The sequence below is a fragment of the Talpa occidentalis genome, unplaced genomic scaffold, assembly GCF_014898055.3.
Source record: "Talpa occidentalis isolate TD23 unplaced genomic scaffold, MPIMG_talOcc4v2.1, whole genome shotgun sequence".
NCBI classification, from domain to species: domain Eukaryota; kingdom Metazoa; phylum Chordata; class Mammalia; order Eulipotyphla; family Talpidae; genus Talpa; species Talpa occidentalis.
Genome location: NW_026555331.1, coordinates 144,609,905 through 144,629,686, shown reverse-complemented (window position 1 = coordinate 144,629,686; position 19,782 = coordinate 144,609,905). Strand labels below are relative to the sequence as shown.

Below are 19,782 nucleotides of genomic sequence, written 5' to 3'. Positions count from 1 at the left end.
GGGGCACTGAAGTAAGGGGGTGACATCATGGGACCCTGGACCAGAGCAGATGGGTTTTTGTCTCCAAAGCCTCCGGGTTGGACCACAGGTCTTGAAATCCCTTTCTGTGTTACTCTGGTGACAACACTTAATACTGCGAGAAGACTGTGAGCAGATATTTAATGGGATTAAAGTTGTTCCCAAGTCAGTGACAGTCCCCAAATTAGTAACTGCTTCTTTTTCTGGTCTACATGCAAAAAAAAGGGGCGGGGGAGATGCAAAAGGAATGAAATTGGAGCAGAAGGATCTCTGCTTTGCAACATGCTCATGGGGAAAAGCAGAAAGAAAATTCTAACGGGAACCATTCTGGTTTGGTCGTATTTATTCTGATGCCCATTCTTCATTCATTTATTCTAGAAGGGTTTTGGGCTGAGTACCCAGGACCAGGGACCTGCAGACAGTGCTGAGAGTGTCAGCTGATTGAATGCAACCTCACAGTGGGTGGGTCCCTTTGGAGAGACGTAGCTCATGCTTTCTTGATAGACCTACAGAAGCGAGACCCATGGCTGCACCCACATGTAGCCACACCTGCTGCTCACCGGCCGACAGAGACGGGCGACACGGGCAGAGGTGGACTTTGCGTGAGACCCATGTGGACTGGACTGCTCATCGCACCGAATGAATACACCGGCCTGTGGGTTCACTTATTTTGCCTCCATTTCCCCATTCATTGTTACTAAGATTCACCTCTAGTGATTCTCACTTCTGGGTGAGCTTTGTAGTCACTTCGGTGGCCTGGCTTTTTGATTTGCCTTTAAAGATGGGTTGTCCCCAGCCTGGATTGACCACATTGGAACCTCTGGGCTGTGGGACCGGCCATGAGGTTGTTTAGACAACTGCAGGCGACCCTGACCTTCACAGAGCGGGCTGACAGCCGCCGACCGAGGGCACCGGGAACAAGTGCGTGGCTGGGTCCTCGTGCTGCACATAATAGCTGCTGCGGGTTGACTTGTGTACCCCAATACCTCGGGGTGTTAGCCCCTCGTACAGCAGCCCGTGAGCTTGTTTGGAAGTAGAGTTGTTGCAGGTGGTATGAGTTACGACCAGGTCGGACTGGAGCAGCGTGGCCCTGGTGCAGGACCACAAGGGGCTAGCGAGCAGAGGAGAGCACGCGTGGAGAGAGACATGTGGGGAGGAGGCCGGAGCCACAGGGGCAGAGCTGGGGGGATGCAGTTGAAAGCCAGAGACCGCCGAGGGTGCAGGCTCCTATCAGAAGCCAGGAAAGAGGCAGGGCCAGGCCCCTAGGAGTCCTTGGGAGGCAGGCACCTGATTTTAGGCCTTTAGCCTCTGGCCTCTTGGTCTAAGTCACCTTGGTCGTGTGCTGGGAGCCTGAGGAAGCAGCTGCTCCACGCAGGGAGGCGCCCTGCTGGGCACGCAGCTGCTCGTGCACGCACACACGGTGAAGTGTAAATCTGTCTCGGTGGCGGGTTGGGGTTGAGAGGTGTGCGGCTTTCCGGATAAGCGAGCAGACAGGCAGGTGGGCTGCAGGCTGAGGGCTGCGGGGAAGGGCCTAGGTGGGTGGTTAGGTGAGCGCGAGCGCGTGGGGGTGGGGGTGGGGGTGCGGGGAGAGGAAAAGGAGGCTCAGACTTCAGAGCGCTGGGACCAGATTTATCGTCTCTATTTTTAAATGTGCTGATGTCACCTTCTTTCCGTGGGCAGACTCTTGGGTACTGTGCGTTTTCGCTATTGTTTGGCTCAAGGGTTTAGTTTTCATTGTCTTTCTCGTGGTTAAGAGCACGGCCAGCTCCGCCGGTGACGCTGGCCCTAAGCCAAGGCAGCCGCCCGTGCCGCTTGCAGCTGAACCGATACAGGTCTAGTGAGTAACTGAATGAATTTGTGGGGAAGCCATGTGAGTTGGAGTGGGGTGTGCAGGGGGTGGGGAAGGAGTGAGGAGCCACGTCACCCAAGAAGAAGAGTGGATCTGGGTGAAAATCCTAGCTCTGCCCCCCTGCCCCGAGCCCCAGGTTCCTCTGTAAAGCGGTGGTGACTTTGCTTCTCAGAATTCGAGGAGCCAGGCTGTGTCCTCCTCCTGCTCTCCTGCCCCTGCTTACATTTCAATGTCGTTGAGTCAGACGAGCTGGTTAGTCCTGGGGCTCACTTCTCTTTCAACAAGGCCTTGTGTCCGGGGTTATTCTGTCCAGTCTGGTGCCGAGACTCTCCGCCTTCCCCTGTCACCTTGCTGTGGGGTGTGCGACCAGAGTCTCGCTGGGCCCGGGGCGGGACCAGCTGTGTGTGACTCACTGCAGTGACCCGTCCCTGAAGGCGCCTTGCAGGCCGCGTCTTCTTATCAGTCACAGCAGCTGTTCACAGGGTGCTGGTCATCTCCCTGGGCTGATGGACCTTGTCAGAAGAATACAAGGGCCTTCTCTCGCTGCCCTACTGGAGAAAACTTTCAGCTTTTTGTTGTAAAAGAAAAATAAAGGTCCTGAACTTGGTCACTCCCCCCACCCCATTTTGTCTGACAGCAGCCGAGCGCACGCTGGCCCGGGCACACCTGCTGCTGCAGAGGGGACGGTGCAAGGATCCAGGCCCAGCCTGCCTTGCTGGGGCCTCCCTGGCGTCTGTGCGTCTTGGGTCTGGAGGCACTGGAGGGACGGACGGTGCAGGCTGCCCGCGTCTGCTCCCGTGCTGGCGGGCCAGCGTGGCAGATGGACGATTGCGCCCCAGATGGCGCCATGGCCATGGGCTGTTGGAAGGAACCGGGCGTGCGCAGGAATGCCCAGGTGGCGAAGCCAGCTTTCCGAGTTGTTCGGGCACCAGCCTTGAACACCATCCCCGGGGAGCTGCCAGGGCTGCCCCGTGGCCGGGTTCTCTCTCACTGCTAGGTGCTCATGAACCAAGATGACTCAGGGAGAGCACAGCCATCAACAGATAGTTGTGCAAGAGCAAGTGCACAGCCAGACTCTGTTCCTGACCCCCAAGTCAGCAGACATGAGGGGAGCGGGGGTTCCCGTGGATGCAAGTGACGCTGTCCCGTGTGCATCTGGCCGGGTGGCTGGATACCCCACGGGTCTCCCACCTGCACTGAGAGCTGTGCCTGGCACATGGCGGCCCCGTGTGAATGTCAGCCATGCCGCAGCCACATTGCCGCTGTCGTAACTGCCGGCATTTGACATAGTCCGCATCCGTCTGTTTGAGGAGAACATAACGCTGATCTTGTCCCCTTCATGCGGCAGACGGAGGGATGGGATAGGGAGCAGGGAACTTTAGATTCTGTCTCTCCCTTCCTGGTGATGTAGGATCGCTGCTTATTTGCACAGCCCCCCTTTTAAAATTTTTTTTAAAGATTTATTTTTCTTTATACAAGAACTGGGTACAGGCCAGAGGCACGGGAGGGTGAGAGAATCCACCAGAGACAGAGCAGGGAGCAGAACAGGCAGATAGACCAAAAACATTGCTGAGGGGAGCAGCAGGCAAGACAGGAGCAGTCTCCCTCGCCCTGTGGATATCTCCCTGGCCGGGAATCGAACCCACTCTGCAGAGGCCGTGGACAGCTTCACAGCCCTGCGCTCAACCCACTGTGCCACTGGGGAACCCCCCCACCCCTTTTTTTAAAAACCAAATTATATTCTGGAGACTTGTATAAAACCCATATGGAGTATTGTCCATTAAAAGAGGCTTGTGACCAAATGAGTTGTGAAAACAAGTACTTTATGTACATAAACCCGTCTCAGGAAGTTAAGTGATGCCTTTTTCTGAGGGGAGGTGAGGGCTGTTGAGGGTTATTTCCCTCAATACCTGTTGACACTTGTGAAATCTCAGTTTTCAGTGGAGAACTCTCTGGGGAATGCTCACATGGGCCTTGTTCCCCAGACTTGTCAAGGCTGAGTGATAACCACAGCCTTTAGGATACCCCTTAGAGGTTGTTTACTTCCACTTCAAGGTTGAGGAAAAAGTCAGAGAAGTTTTGTTACCATCCAAAGCTTCATAAATTTTCTGTATCATTGTGCAATTCTTTCGTCTATACTAAATGTTGACTGAGCCGTGTGTGTGTGTATGTGTGTGTGTGTGCGTATTTCATAGAGTCTAAGCCTCTGAGAGTAGTTGTCATCTCTTCTGCAATGACAATCTTAGATTGGGCTGCATTGTGTGTTTGTGGGTGTATGTTGGTGTGGAGCTGTTCTGTTGTCATTTAACATTGGCACAATCCGGTTATTTAATAAAATCATTTGCATCTGATTCCACACAGGATTTGCATATCACCCAGGCAAATGCCCAGGTGTATAAAAATTCCACCCTCTTTTCCAGTGTTCCTCGGTGCTGGGGACCCCAAAACAACAGATTTTAACCAATGTTCTTGTTGCTCAGAAGCCCCAATCTTGGCTGGAGCAACATGTGCATTAGCAGCTACCCAGGACTACTACTAACCCTCAGGGCGGCATTGGCTGTGCCTTTCGCAGAGGGACCCCTTTGTTGTTGTTCTGTTGCTTCTACGAGGCTAACTCAGATCTTAAAAAGTAGTGTCTTAAAACACAAGGACAGATAGTGGGTTAAGAAGATGTGTATATGGACACAATGGAATACTACTTGGCTCTAAAAAATGAGCAGCTCATGAACAACATGGATGGAACTGGAGGAGATTATCCTAAACAAAATAAGTCAGAAGAAATAGAAAGTACCAGATGATTTCACTTATATGTGGAATATAGAGAAACAAAACAAAACACAGAAAATTAACCCAACAAATCCTAGGAATCTGTAGAACTGAGGGAGAGAGGGAGGGTGGGGTACGAGGCGGGAGAGGGGCACAGCGGACTGTGGGGGAGGGTGATGGGGCTTGGGTGGTGGGTGTGGTTCAGTAACATACACGTGCAGAGCTGTGACCCTGAACCCCTGACTCATATACAGCCTTGTAAGCCAATGTCACCACAATTAAAAAATTGATACAGAAAAATAAAACCATGACAATTAAAAAAAAATAAACCACAAAACACGAGGAATTGGAAAACCTGCTTCGCTGTAGCCATTGAGGAGGTGTGTGGCTTTGAATCTGGACTCTGAGATATTCTGGCGTGTGACATTGGTCATGGCCTTCACCTTGTCCAGCCTCAGTTTCTTCTGGAACCTATGGACAGTACTGGTTCTTATGGTGGTCATGTTAAATGAAGTAATACGAGGATAGCTGTTAGCAGCCTGGCGAGTCATGAGCACCCCATAATAATTAGACATGTAGCCGTTCTTCCTGCATAGAGGGGGTTTTAATAGACTCTCAGAAACTGATCTCCAGAAGGCAACCCCAGAACAGTAACTTTGCAGGGCCTTGCAATCATCTGCTCCCTCGGCCGAGCTGAATGCAAGAAGGAATGGGTTTGTGAGGTGACAAGAAGGAACGGGTTTGTGAGGTGACAAGCTGATGGTCCCTTCTCTCTGCCCCCTGTCTATCCTCTTCATCGTTCACCACAGGCTTCCCTCTCGGTTACTTATGATGGTATTGATCCCTCCTCTGTCCGCACATTTCCTCCACCAGAACACAAGCTTTCTTCAGCTCTAGGACTGTGAAGTCCTGTGCTTCCCTGCACCCTTGGCACAGGGAACAGTGACTGCTCTGAGTGGTAACCCTGTTGTTTGTCTAGGGATGAGGGTCTGCGTTCAGTGATGTGACTGTCCAGGTCAACCTTGCCATTTAAGTACCATTGTGCTTGGGATTGAGGACGTCTAGAGCGCTGCCTTATCTTTAAGGTCCTTTACAGGGAGAGTCAACACTCATGTGTATCCGACATCTAAGATCCTCCGGAGAAAATTCACTTTCCATTAAAGGCCATCACAGGAGCCTTGTATGGATCACTTTCTTCTCATTAAAAAAAAATATTAAAATTCATGAGCTTCTCTGCCAATTTTAAAATACTGATGGTAGTGAGGATGATTTGGTTCACATTTTAATTGAGTAAACTCTGGAGATAACAGGCCTGGACCTTTGTTCCCTCTTAAAATGAATTCCGTGCTATCCTGCCTGCCTTTTCCAATCCTAACAATGTTCAGAACAAAATAAGGCATCATTCTTTATAACCAGACATTAACTTTGCTTTCAATTAACGTGACTTCTAACCATTTGTCTCCTTCCAAAGTGTGTTTCCTGGGTGGGCCCGAGGCTGCTTTCAGGAGCGGGAGGTTTTCCTGGGTCTGCCTGGCCCTTGGGTTCAGCCCACAGAGGGTTCGCTCCCTCCCCTTAGCTTTGTGCTCTAAGATCTTGGTTTTCTTGCTCTTCAAATAAGAAATATAAAATACACTGGCTGTTGGGGAGAAAGAAAACTTCTTGTGTCCAAGCAATGCCGAGGAGTTTTCCTTCTCCCTCTGTTTCCGGGGGAGCTGTGGACAGTCCATTCCGTGCCTGAATTGGGCTGGCCCTGCTTACCTAACATTTATAGGCTGAGGTTGCAGGGGAGATGGTGTTTCTGGAAACCTCAACACTTCATTACAAGTCACTCCGCAGTGCGTGCTCCTTAGAATGGAACTGAGCCTGCTGGGGGAGGAGCGTGGTGGCTGAGTTGTGTGGCCGGCTGCTAGGTGAGCCCAGGGATAAGGGCGTGAGGGTGCAGAACAGGAGGCCGCAGCAGGTGGCAGCCACACCATGCGGTGCAGAGACCAGGCGCTGGCTGCGCTGCTGAAAGACAGGCCTGAGGATGAGGCCTGTGTGCTGCCTTGGCGGAGGCCTGATGTGGCCGGGAGAGTATCACTGCATCTCTGGCACCTTCTCTGCTTTCTTTCACGCCAGTCCAGGCTCTGATTGACCGATGTGCGAATTATCGTTGTGGACTTTTATTTCTTCTCTTTCAGGGAAAGAGCTAATGTCCTAACCATGACCTCAAGCCCCGTGTGACCTGGCCGTCCGTCCCCACCTCCTCCCAGTTTACTCCATTTCCTTGTCTCTTCCTGCTCCCCCAACCCCTTCTAAAGTCTCTCCCGGGCTCCTGTCAGCTGTCAGAAGTGTGCTCGGGTTGGGTCACAGGCGGCACAGGGGCACACAGGACGCCTGTCTTCCTGGGACTCTGCTCTCTTTACCCTGGGCCTCTGGGGACTCGCCCTGCCCATCAGCCTTCCTCCTGCCGCCCCTTGTGGCACAGCTCCTCTGGCTTAACACACTGGTGAGCCCACCCTTCATGCCCAAGGACACCTGCTCCGCCTTCCCCCTGACCAGGGACACACGCTGACACCTCCACCCTGACCGTGCATCCTGGGGCCTGGAAGCACATGCAGATGGACACCATTACCCAGCGACTGTGGGCCCCAGGGGGCTCCTAAAACCCACCCTGGCTTCTTTGAGGCCTGTCCGTGCCTTCCATGTACTGAGAGGGGCTCTCCTGCCTGCTGGAGCACCCCGAGTTCTCAACTGTGTGCCTCTTCTAAGGAGGGATTTGCTTTCCGCTTGGCCCATTTTACTGAGCCAGCTTCGGAGAGTCTGCCCTCCTCCAAATGGCGACTCCCACTGTCTGAGCGGTCCTCTTAGAGAGCCTTTGGCCTCCTCCTGTCCGCGACCTTTTCTTCTCAGCCCCCCTTCTCTCCCCGAGTGGCTCGCTCTCCTCCCAGGAAGAACAGAAGCTGCCTCCTCTTTCTCTCCCACCCCGCCCTCAGCACATCTCACACGTGCAGCGAGGCTCAGGTTGTTTGTGGCTGACGGTCCCTGACTCGGCTCCAGAACTGTCCACGGTAGCGCCTCGTCCCGCCCCGAGGGCGCACGTCTGGGCCACGTCGGGCCTCGGCTCCGGAGGAAGGGCCAGCGGGGGCAGGCCTGGGCGCGGGTCTGCGGTGCAGCCTTTCCTGCGTCTGTGCACGTGGCCCTGCCAACCTCTCACGGTCCGGATCCTTTTCTTTCAAATAATCAGCAGCCTCGTTTAGTGTCGATGGTGGGGCCTGTCTCAGGGGGACTCAGTTCTCGCCCTGCCTCTCTTGTCCAGAGGACACGGGCGCAGTCACACGGGACTGTGACAGGTGAAGGCCAGCCGGGCTGGACGGGGCTGGGGTCCTCTACCGCGCAGGCGGGGTCTCCCTGCAGCTGAGGGGAGCCCTCCAGACAAGCGGCGTGCTTGCTCCAAGGTCCTCGGTCATAAAACCCTCCTGTCACCGAGAGACTGAGTGGCGTAGTGGGGAGCCCCGCCGGGGGTGCGTGGACTCCAGCTGGCCCCCGCTTGCTCTGTCCAGAGGCGAGGAGCCCGCATGATTGGCAGCGGAGGCCGCGCTTCAGCCTGGAAGTCACCAGAACAGAACCTCCCCATAACGTCATCCTGCATTTTCCCTCATACCCACTTACAGATTGCATCCCAGGCTCCCCAGAGGACTTGCCAAGTGTGCTTGTCTTCTAATTAGGTCTTAAATAAATCAAAGAAGCCTTGTTTTCATTTACCGTGGCTCCTGCGGCGGCAGAGCTCCTGGCCGTGGTGCCCACAGAGGCGGCGGCACTGGAAGGGCACCGAGTTCCTGGCTGCGGACTCCGGCCGTTCCCTGTACTTTGCCGAGTGTCTCCTTCACCCCAGCCGTGGAGAGGATAAAGGAGGCCCAGCCGGTGCCTGTTTCCCAGCCTCTCCAGCCCTCTCCAGTGCCCTGAGCCTGAGCTTTGGGTGTAAAGGGAGCAAAGGAGGTTAAGACTCCTCTTGCTTCACTTTCATTTCCCTGTTGCCTGCATTCCAACCCTCCCTCAGCATTCAGCTCCTGAAAGGCCAGGGGCCAAGAATCTGGGGAGGAGACTACCCTCCCGCCAGCCTGTCTGCCCTGCTTTACCTGGGCCTCTCCCTGGGCCCTGCTCCCCGCTGTCCCCACTCCCAGGGGGCTCGGACTCCTCACTGCAGCCCCCCCCCTCCATCCTATCATCGCTGAGGCCTCCCCGGCCAGGTGGGCGGAGGGAGAAGTGGTCCTGGCAGTGGGTCTGTGGGCCTAGGCCTGCCGGCCAGGAGTGTCCAGCCAGTTACTGGCCTGGCTGGGCTCTCCTGAGACAGGGACACCCAGGCGGGGTGCAGGCAGACTCTGGGGACCCCACGGTAAGCCCGCACTTAATTCTCCCATAGTTCTTGGAAAGTTTTAGTGGAACCACCACGGGTAAGGAAAGCGGGTCCTCAGACACCTGTCACCATTTCCTTCAGCGTGGGCGGGACTGTTTTTTTTCTCATCCACCTAATAACACAGTGACTTTCCAAGGACCTGCTCTAAGTGTTTCCCGACTTCTCCACTTCTGGCCTCCGGTGGTTGAACCTGGGCAGTTGTGTGTGTGTGTGTGTGTGTGTGTGTGCGTGTGTGCATGTGCGTGTGTGTGTGCATGTGCGCGGATGCCTGTGTGTGTGTGTATGTGTGTGTGTAGGCAGAGACTATAGACCACAGCAGGGGAGGTGTGGGCCGCTGGCAAGATATCCCCATTTCAAGGGTAAATAAGGATTGGGTCTAGCTAGCCTGGTAGATGCTTCTTGGTGTCAGACTTCGACATTAACTTTAGTTACCTTGAGCTGCAAGGAGGCCCCACACAGCCCTTAACTTTTATTTTTTATTTTTAAAAGATTTATTTATTTATACAAGAACCAGGGTACAGGCCAGATGCACAGGAGGGTGAGAGGATTCACCAGAGACAGAGTGGGGAACAGAACAGGCAGACTGACCGAAATACACTGCTGAGGGGAGTAGCAGGTGAGACAGGAGAGGTCTGCTGCGCCATGTGGGTATCTCCCTGGCCGGCTGGGATGGAACCAGCGCTGCAGAGGCTGCGGACAGCTTCACAGTGCTCGCTCAACCACCTGCGCCACCAGCGGAGGCCCAGCCCTTAATTTTTAAACATGTTGGGTACCAGGTCATATTTGTTTTTAAATTATGGTTTTGTGCTAGGTTCTATTAACAGCTGTGTCCTAACACGAGGAATAACAACTAACCCGCTGCATTAAATTTAATGATTTTGCTTCATAAACTTCAGGATAGAAATAGCTTCATAAACTTCTGGATAGAAATAGCTTGAAACATAGAGTGATTTTGCTTGGTTATATCACAATTTTTATTTGCAAGATTTAAACTAAATATAAGGGTAAAATTCAGGAATATAGACACTCCAAATGCTGTCCAAAAGCTTATTAAGTTTATGCTCCCACTACTTTAAATAACTTTATCCAGTTGAAACCTATTCATAAGCCAAGAAGTGAGCAGTTAACACTTCTGATTCAAAGAAGCAGTTTATTCAGTAGAGAAACTAAAATCCAAATATTTTACTACTATGTACAAGACCCGAGGCCTTCACTCACAATTTAGTCACTTAATTCTGCAGATGGTTATAAGCCTTAATTAGCTGATTTTTCAAATTGTTAACTGTCTCAAGCTGACATTTAGGGAAGTGAGAGCCGCAGAGACAGACACTGGAAGGACACCTAATCTGGTAAAAAGACAGGAGACAGAAAACAGACTGTTCTCTGTAGAACAAACCATCACACTACAGGATTTATGAAGAAAATTTCATATTGTGGTCTACGTGTTCTGCTCTGGAGCCAGACTGCCCATCTTTGCGGTGTCTTAATTATGTGACCTTGGACACATCACTTCCCATGACCTTGGATATGTCTTTACTGTGGGAGTAAGAACGGCATCTATTTCTTAGGGTGGAGCGGATTGCCTGGTACCTAGGATGTAATAGAATCTCGTTAGCTGCTGTTGCTGCTGCTACTTATTAAGTGTGAAAGTTAGATTTGTCTTTTTGCATTCATGAAGATTTGGGTAGAAACCCAAGCAGCTTAGTATGGATTTGTGAGTAAGATAGAAGCTTGCCCCTTGAGGTGTAGACTCTAACAGTTGGGAAAGAATCCTTGTTTTGAACTTGGACCTAAATGTGCATGTTGGCGTGTCCCTTAACTACTAGAGTAAAAATATTAAAAAGAAAAAAAAGGAGGAAAATCCTGCCTATAATGTTAAGTCATGCTACTGAGAAATAACAGAATAAAGAAGTCGGTCCAGATTATGTATTCTAAGCGTAGCAGCTACTATAATTACTATAATTTTACAGAGACAATCTAGGTCATCTTAAATCATGGGGACTTAGAGCTGCTTGGTCAAAGGACTGTTGATGAATTCGCTGTATTATTTATAGTATTAGATGAATTTTAAATTTGCCTAGTAATAGAAACGATGACATTTGTTTTAGTTGTGTACATGCTTTTAATTACCAAGAAACTCTTCAGAACAAACGATTAACAGTTCTTCCTGTGTTTTGAATCTAATGTTGTAGAAATCGGCTCTCAGGAGGAAGTGTGCCGTCTGTAAAATTGTAGTCCACACTGCCTGCATCGAGCAGCTGGAAAAGGTGAGCCAGCGCCACCTGCTGAAGTTTTTGCTACATTACAAGTTTTTGGACTTCAATACCAGGTGTCAATTTCTGTTTCCAACTTTTTGAAATTGCCCTTTTAAGAAACTGGAAGGCCAGTACTATTACCAGAGTAACAATGGAAAGACAATACTCAAGGTTCAATCATTCTATTGTTTGCTCAAGTATAAGTTTCTATGACTTTATGTTGACTCTTGGGAGAAAGAATGATAAGGTTCCAGGGAGAAGCCTGGTATGTGCTAATTTTTTCCCCCATAGTCTCTTTCCTCAAACATTGTTATTCACCATAGAATTTTCCACAAGATGTTTTTTCTTAAAGAAAAAAAAATTCATAAGTTCTTTAAACCATTGCATATATATATATATATATATATATATATATATATATATATATAAAACCTTTGAGTTCCCTTCTTCCTGAAGTGGCTGCAAAGGAGACACTGCTGGGCTGGAAGCCAGGTCTCAGAGGCTTCCTCCAACCTTGAACAGCATTAATGTGGTGGTGGTGAGAGCTCAGGGGGCCTGGAAATGACATGCCACCTCTAGAAGAAATGAATTCTCTAGCGTCTATTTGTTTGTCATTAGGGGAAGGCAGAGACTCTACCAGGGAGTCTTTTCCTGTTCCCTCCCCTTTCTCACTCCTAATCCATTTCCACATGACTTCCTGTGCATTCTCTGCGCTCCAGCTGCTGTGTAGACACGTGTTCAAACACTGAGATTCATTAACACATTGACAATCATGCCAACTGGTAATAGTTACTAACATTTAATTTTATTGTTATTGCTATTATTACTTAGCTGTTCCAAATTCCATTTACCCATATACTTCATTTCTACACTCCTTTTACCATTTCAAAGTTGTAAATATACTAGATCTCCCCTGCTAAAAACCAGGCAGTGCTGAATCTGTAAATAAAGAGTAACTCGTGAGTGTACGCATGAACAGCCATCATCATATTGAAAATTTCTCAAGTTTATAGTTTCCTACTTCTCAAATTCGAAGCACAGATGGATGATTTTAACTGTCTTATAGTTTTCCTCTGACTCTTTATTATCTCAGTTTCTCAAATTTATGGTGAAAGAGACTATTGTCAAAGATACTTTAATTTAATCAGTGGGATTGAAGAGACATGGATTGGAGCTAGACAATCACTTAGGATTCAGTAGAATATTCACTGATTCTTTCGAATGACTAAGAATAATGTTAAACTTTGTCTCTTACACTTTGGGGATTTTGTTTTATTGTCTCAATGTCTGTCACTGTTGATTTTTTTCCAAGTTACTCAATTAAGTTTGACATACTTTTCTTTTTTAAATCATAGATTAATTTCAGATGTAAACCAACATTTCGAGAAGGAGGCTCAAGGTCACCAAGAGAAGTGAGTATTTGAGAGCTCTACTTCAAATATGACTTATTATTTCCCATCGATTCATTGGAAAATAGATATTTTCCTGGGATTAAAAGACAAAGTCCATCTTCCCCCATCAGTTTCTTAATATATCAATAATTACAGTCAGTTAAACCTCCAGTTTTCTCCCACATTTGTGTGTGTAAGCCCTGTATTCTTTCATGGAATGTACTGGAGAGCTAGGGTTTTAATGACCAGGCCAGAGAGCATGGGGAGAAGTGTGGTTAACAAAAAAAAGATCATTTTATTATCTTTCTGCTCATTTTAATTCCAGTTTTCAGTTTTGAGAGGTTATTTGGGGTCAGGACAGTTACTGAGCATAATTATGAACCCCAGAAACATTCTCATTTAAAAATCACCCTTCACGTTATGCAATGCGGGACATCTCACCTCATCTTTCTAAATGTCAATGTTTTCATCTGTTAAGTAAATAAATGAATAAATCATCAGCTAGAATAACATTTAGTATTCAGTCCCTCACCTGGCAGTTGGGCAGTGAACACAAACAGGTAAATAGGAAATGATAGTGGTGAGGAATTGCTACAGGGTTAGTGGTAAGTAGAGGTGATGGCAGGAGGAGAGCTGCACACACACATTTATTTGTTCAACTTTTATTTTATTTTTTAAAAAGATTTATTTATACATACATACATACATACATACATACAAGCACTGGGTACAGTCAGAAGCGCGGGAGGGTGAGAGAATTCACCAGAGCCAGAGCGGGGAGCAGAGCAGGCAGAAGGACCGAAGTACACTGCTGAGGGGAGCAGCGGGCGGCAGGAGAGGTCTGCGCGCCATGTGGGACCCTCCTCCGGGGCCGGGGAGCAGCCGGGGATCGAACCAGCACTGCAGAGGCTGCAGGCAGCTTCGCAACCCAGCGCTCAACCGCTGCGCCACCGGGAGGCCCTATTTGTTCAACTTTTACTTAGAGGAGAGCATGGGGAAAATTTCCCCGAGCACAGCATGGGGAAAATTAGAGAAGATGAGACAGTTGGTAGATGTTCTCATCCCTCCTGTGCTATAATGGATGCTCTAGCTCCAGGCCCAAAATTGTACTCCCTGATTGACAAAACAAAAACCTACAATTAACAGGACCCATTGTCCTTTGATCATAGTCTCACTGGCCCAGCTGTTTCTATCTTACGCGGTACCCTGCATATGAGAAAATGCGGTGAATGTGATTTTTGGAGATTATACTTTCTCCATTCCAGATTATACTTTCTCCATTCCCACGGAGATTGATTTAAATTCCATGCATAGATTTATCTCCATTGGAAACCTCCCTGGCTGGCATACCCCTGAAACTATTGCTGTGTAGTTACGTATAAGAGAGAAAGGAAAGATGTCAGAGAAGCAGCTTCTTGGAAGACATGTAACTAAACGCAGACACAAAGGAGTTATTTATATAAGGGAAGGTGGGGGATAGCTAGGAGATGAGTAAGAGCCTTCTGACGGAGAGGATCATGCACACCAACATAAATGTGAGCAAGAACATTTCAAGTAAGACATGAAGTCCAAGGTCACATGAAGGTCACGCTACAGTTTGAGAGTTTCATTATCAGTGGAATCTTGGAGAACATTTAGGAGCTATTCTAGTAATCTAGGCAAGAGATAATGATAATCTGAACTAGGGTAACTCTGGGGATGGGGAAAATTTCTATATATGATTTTGAAGGAAGAAAAGTTTGGGGTGTCTCTGAAAACCCCCATTGAAGCTGTCCAACAGAAAGCATGAATGGATTTGCATTTGGAACTTATGAGGTAGATGTAGGGTGGAAGGAAGACATTGGTAATTTGTCAGTATTTATAGATAGTCATTACAACTATGAGGCTACATGAGTGGAAGGAATAGGAATCAAAGATATCCAAGTAGAGAGAGGATCACTGACATTTTAAGAACAGTTAATGGGGAAAAAAATCTGTGAAAAGGAAACATTGTTACAGTAGGAGATTGAGAGGAAACATGGAAAGAGAATACGTTGGAAGTGGAATTACTGAGAGAGGAAACAAACTTTTTCTCAACTGTAGTCATCTCCCACCTTGTGTCCATTATGTCTGAGAGAGGTATGAGGAAGTCTAGGGAAAGTGGCAGGATTCTGGGCACACTCATATCCATCTGTGTGCACACGAGCACTGGTCAGGAGAGAGCTCAGTGAGAGCTCAAGTGAAGGAGTCTTTTCATATAGGACAATAGAAAGAAGAATTTTGTGTTTTTCAATGGAGTTTATGACTGTCCAGCTAGGGAATCCATATGTCTACTTTTAGATTCCTGAGCGTTAAGCATGCTCTTTTTCTCTTAATAGGGGATTATATGTGCCACTTTATAATGCAAGGGGTTTTGTTGTTGTTTTGGTCGTTTTTAAACGTTGTTAGCTCTATCCTTCAGTTTCATGAAGGTAGATCCCCTAGAAACGTTTGGACACTTTTCCTTGTCTTTTTATCAAGGACTTGATATTATTTTCCTATGTTTTCTTTCTTTCTTTTTTTTAAAGATTTTTATTTATTTATTTATTTATACAAGCACTGGGCACAGTCAGAAGCACGGGAGGGTGAGAGAATTCACCAGAGACAGCAGGGAACAGAACAGGCAGACTGAGGAAACACACTGCTGAGGGGAGCAGTGGGCGTGGCAGGAAAGGTCTGTCATGCCAATGTGGGACCCTCGCTGGTGGCCGGGGATCGAACTGGCACTGCAGAGGCTGCTGACAGCTTTGCAGCCCAGCGCTCAACCACTGCGCCACCAGGGGAAGCCCAATCTTTTCCCACATTTTTAATACCACCCTCTCCCGTTTTAGATTATCCGATCAGCATGAATATGTTCGAATAGTTCCCATCTTCAAACAAACCAACCAACCAATGAAAGTATTCTTCAACCACCAACTGTGCTCTCATTTTAACTGTGGCTCTCATTCTCAGTTTTCCTTCACTGCTAAACTTCAGAAAGTGTTATCTGTATAAATTGTTTATAAGTTGTCACCCCACCTAGTCATTTTAACCTATTCTGGTCTGGTTTTTACTAAAAAACAAAAACAAAACAAAACAAAAAAACCCGGAGTTTTTTTTCAATATTGCCAATGCCAAATTCCTTTTTTTCTGTTCTTTTCTTATGTGGCCTTTCAAACGTATTGGAGTATTTCATGTTTCATCCTTCTTGAAATGCTCTCTTGTCTAGATTTCTGACACATCTCCTTCCTAAGCTTCCTCTTCCTTCATGGGATACTCTTTCCCCCTCTCTTTTATTACTCCCTCCTCCAGTTTCTAGTTTTCCTCTAATCTTCATATTTGCCTGTTTCCTGCCTGTCCTCTCTTGTTGGGAGAGCTCATCCAATCTCATGCATTTAAATATCATGTCTGGATGACATGTCCAAGTCTTCCTGGAATTCCCCACATAGTGAGGACACACCCACGCAATGACTTGTGAATGAGTCGTAACCACCTCAAATACAATGTATTAAAAGCTAAAACTTCTTATTTCTATCATAAAATTATTTACCAATTCTTTTGTGCCACAGAAACGGAGATGGCTGTTGGTCCAGCTTCTCAATGGAGGAAACTGAGGGGGGAGGTGTCACATTGCTATTTTACTCATGTGCTCCCCATATCTGATTCATTTGCTCACCCAACCAATTTTATTTATAAAAATATTTCTAATTAGCCATTTATCTCCATGTCTGTTGTTAGTGCTATAGACTAAGACACCGTGATCTCTTACTTTGACCACTATAATAGCTTTTCTGTGATTCCTTTAATTTGCCCTTTCCATTCACCATGATTTAGAATGATCTTTTAAAATGAAAACTGCATTATGTCATTTTCCAGCTTAAAACCCTCTAGTGGTTTCCACAGCCCTAGAGGAAAGCCAAACCCTTTGCCTTGGCATTAAAAGTCCTGCAGTCTCGCCCCAGTCTACCTCTTCATAACCATCCAGTTGCCACAAAGATTTTCTTTCAGCTCTTGAGTCACACATCACATTATTCCCCACCTTCAGATACATACACATATTATCGCTCCACTGGAAATCTCTTTGCATGGCTGGCCATCTCTTAGGTTAGGCCTGAGCACAGAATGTCCCCCGCTTCCCCCAGTGGTCTTCTTTGATGACTATCTCTAAATCAGTGGCAGGTTATTCTTTATCAGAGCACCTTGTTCTGCTCCCTTAAATCTTTTGTGTATTATAATTTTTTAAATGTATATTGTGCATGTCTTCCTGCAGTCTCCTTCCTGTAGTGTAAGCTCTGAAAGGATACTGATGAATTTGTCCCATATGCATGGTTTCAGGACACAGGGGATAGAATCACAGAATGTCTGCTGATTGAATGCATTTATAAAGGGGTCCATTTCGCACAGTGCTCAAGAACTCTTGATCTAAGAGGGTAATTTGAAGATGATGCTTATGACAGGCCTATGACCCATTTGAGAATATTAATTAAAATATCTTAGGCTGTTTATCCTTAATGCAAATGAAAGAGCAGATACTTTAAAATTAGTTTGATCTGTGTTCAAGTGACACTTCTGCTGCTTTTCCACTTGGTGGTAATTGTCCCCAGAGCAGGGATCTAGAGTGGGGATTGTTAAACTCTGACCTTCTTGCTTTATAGAGTGGCTGTACGTGGGAATTTAAAATTTTAAATGTAAGTTTGCAAGTTGACTCTTTCTGGACCTCTTTTTTTCTTAGACATTTACTGTATGAGCTGGAATATAATTTCAAAGATCTTTTTGAGCCTCTTATGAATATGAACTAAGTTTGTTCTTTGGAAATAATTGAGCAATGTGTTGTGTGTTTCTGTGAACATATACCCTGAAATATGTATCTCTGAGATTTTAACACCCATAAACTAATAGTCCTTTCTTTACCCAATACTTGAAATAGTATATGAAAAATTCAGAGATTATTGATGAATAATGAAAACATGTTATGGCGTAAGAAGCCTTGCTTTGCTATCTCAATGGCAATGCATCAACACTCATCTCTGCAGTGAGAGGATCCTCAGTAATTTTAGTTAAGTTATTTAGCAGATATGACTAACATTCAAAAGGAAGTAGTGGAAAAATCAGAGTGTCTGGGAAATGAGGATTAGAAAACAGCAGATTCTGTAGAAATTGATTTTTTCCTGATTGATAAAATGATAACTGCATGATTTCATTGTTAATAAAATTAGGTTGAGAATGTCATACAAGTCAACTCACATTTTTATTGGATGTTTACTTTGTTCTAACTTTGTTTAAGCAATGTAAGAAGAAATATATTTTAGGCCTAAGAAGACCCTTGAGTAGGAGGACAGCTGATGTTTCAAATCATAGACCTGTGGATGGGAGATGGTTACTCAGTTTTTTCTGTGGTAGTGCTTTTGTTTAAATTACTTTATCAGTCTGTGTTTTAGTTTCCTACCTATTTCCCAGGAAGGATGATATTATAAATATTTAATAACTTACAGAGTCATATATATTAATATGTAAACAAACAATTTTAAAATGTTCTTTCTCATTCCCTAAATAAAGTAAACTTCATGGTATCATATATCTGCTTACCAAACATTTTATGCTGCAGCACCAATGATTCATTAAGTCAGTTCCTAAATACTTGTTGATTTGTGGAAATTGTTGGTTTAATCTTTTGATTGAAGCTGTCACTAAATAATCCCATGAGTCAACCAGGATTTCACATAGCTAATTACATCAAACATCTTCAATGTCACCCTCCTTAAATTGATCATCATTAGGTGACTGATCATTTCAACAAGTAGAGAATTTCGTTTACCATCAGTGATGCTGTTCATTCTCCCTTAGTTTCTGCTAAGCTAATGGCAATTATATGAAATACTTCTATATATTATAATACATTTGATGTTTTCATATTTTTGGTATTTCCACTTCTGACTGTGATTGGAGTCAGACATGGATAATGATGATTCAATAAAATCCTCTGATAATGTGCTCTGCATGGTGCAATATCAGCATAGAGCCCAGCTGTCAGTTGCCCAGTCCTCTGCAGCTCTTATTCTTAAACAGGCAGTGATGAAGCTCTTCTCACTGCAGCAGGTGGAAGGCCAGAAAGGTCTGTCTCACCTGTGACGTAGAGGTGGAACATTCAGTGCTGTTGTCCCCAGGACAGTTTTTGCAATGAGCTCATGGCCTGAATACTGACAACTGGGCTGGTCCCTAGACTTGCTGCCACTGTCCTGAAAGCCCCAGCCAGTCCCAGGACCACAGTTGCCTATATTGAATTTTATTTAAACTTGCTGACGAACACCAATAACCATGCACAGCCTGGTTTTCTAAGTTTGCAGGGGAAACCAATGGCATTGATGAGGCAACACCATTTGTTTTTAAAAGAGAGCTCGTTGGAACAGAATCCTGGAGCTCTTTTGTACCAGCAATTAATATTTTAGTTGCCTAACAACATGGAGGTAGAAATGGTCTCTGATGTTGAGGGGGTGGAGTGTGTGTGCGTGGGCAAGGGTGCAGTGGAAGTCAGGGAGAGACCAGGGGATATTATAGGCACCAAACTGCAGTTTTGCAAGCCAATATGGCAATAGTTCACTATTTTAACAATGCACAGGATTTTTACTACCAACAGAACAGCACTTCTACTCACGGAAATTAAGAGAATTATTATATGTAAAGCTATTTAAGAAGTATCTGACATGCCGTTAGGACACAACAAATGTTGGCTATTATTATTAGCTTCTTTCTGAGAACAACATGAGAATTGTGTCCTTGTTTTAGTAAAATGCCACCGTGGGAAAAGTAAGACAAAAATTAGACTCATTAGTTCAACCAACATACAGTGCCTCTTACAGTTAAAAGACCATTATTCCCCCAGGGTCTTTGTTTTGTTTTAAATTGATTTGACAGTATGAAGGGAAATAAAGGTGGCATTTTAAAATTTATAATACTGATGCTCATTAGAGGTATTTTTGTCATGCTGAATTTCATGCCCTGATATAACATTTTCTCCCTTGACAACAACCTGTTCTGTGTGCCCGTGTACTTAGAACAGTGCCTGGCAGGGAGCAGGCATTAGTAAGTGTTTGTTGAATGATTGAATAGATG

The 19,782-nt window shown here is 46.3% G+C and overlaps 1 protein-coding gene across 2 annotated transcripts in view; it reads left to right on the top strand.

Annotated features, from left to right (window-relative positions):
- Nucleotides 1–19,782, top strand: part of DGKI (diacylglycerol kinase iota) — a 377,484-nt gene that overhangs the window by 149,479 nt on the left and 208,223 nt on the right. For both annotated transcript variants that reach the window (XM_054692700.1, XM_037514044.2), the window contains exons 4-5: nucleotides 11,222–11,296; nucleotides 12,640–12,696. In XM_054692700.1, coding sequence (XP_054548675.1) covers nucleotides 11,222–11,296; nucleotides 12,640–12,696 — 132 coding nt within the window. The remainder of the gene's footprint in view (nucleotides 1–11,221; nucleotides 11,297–12,639; nucleotides 12,697–19,782) is intronic.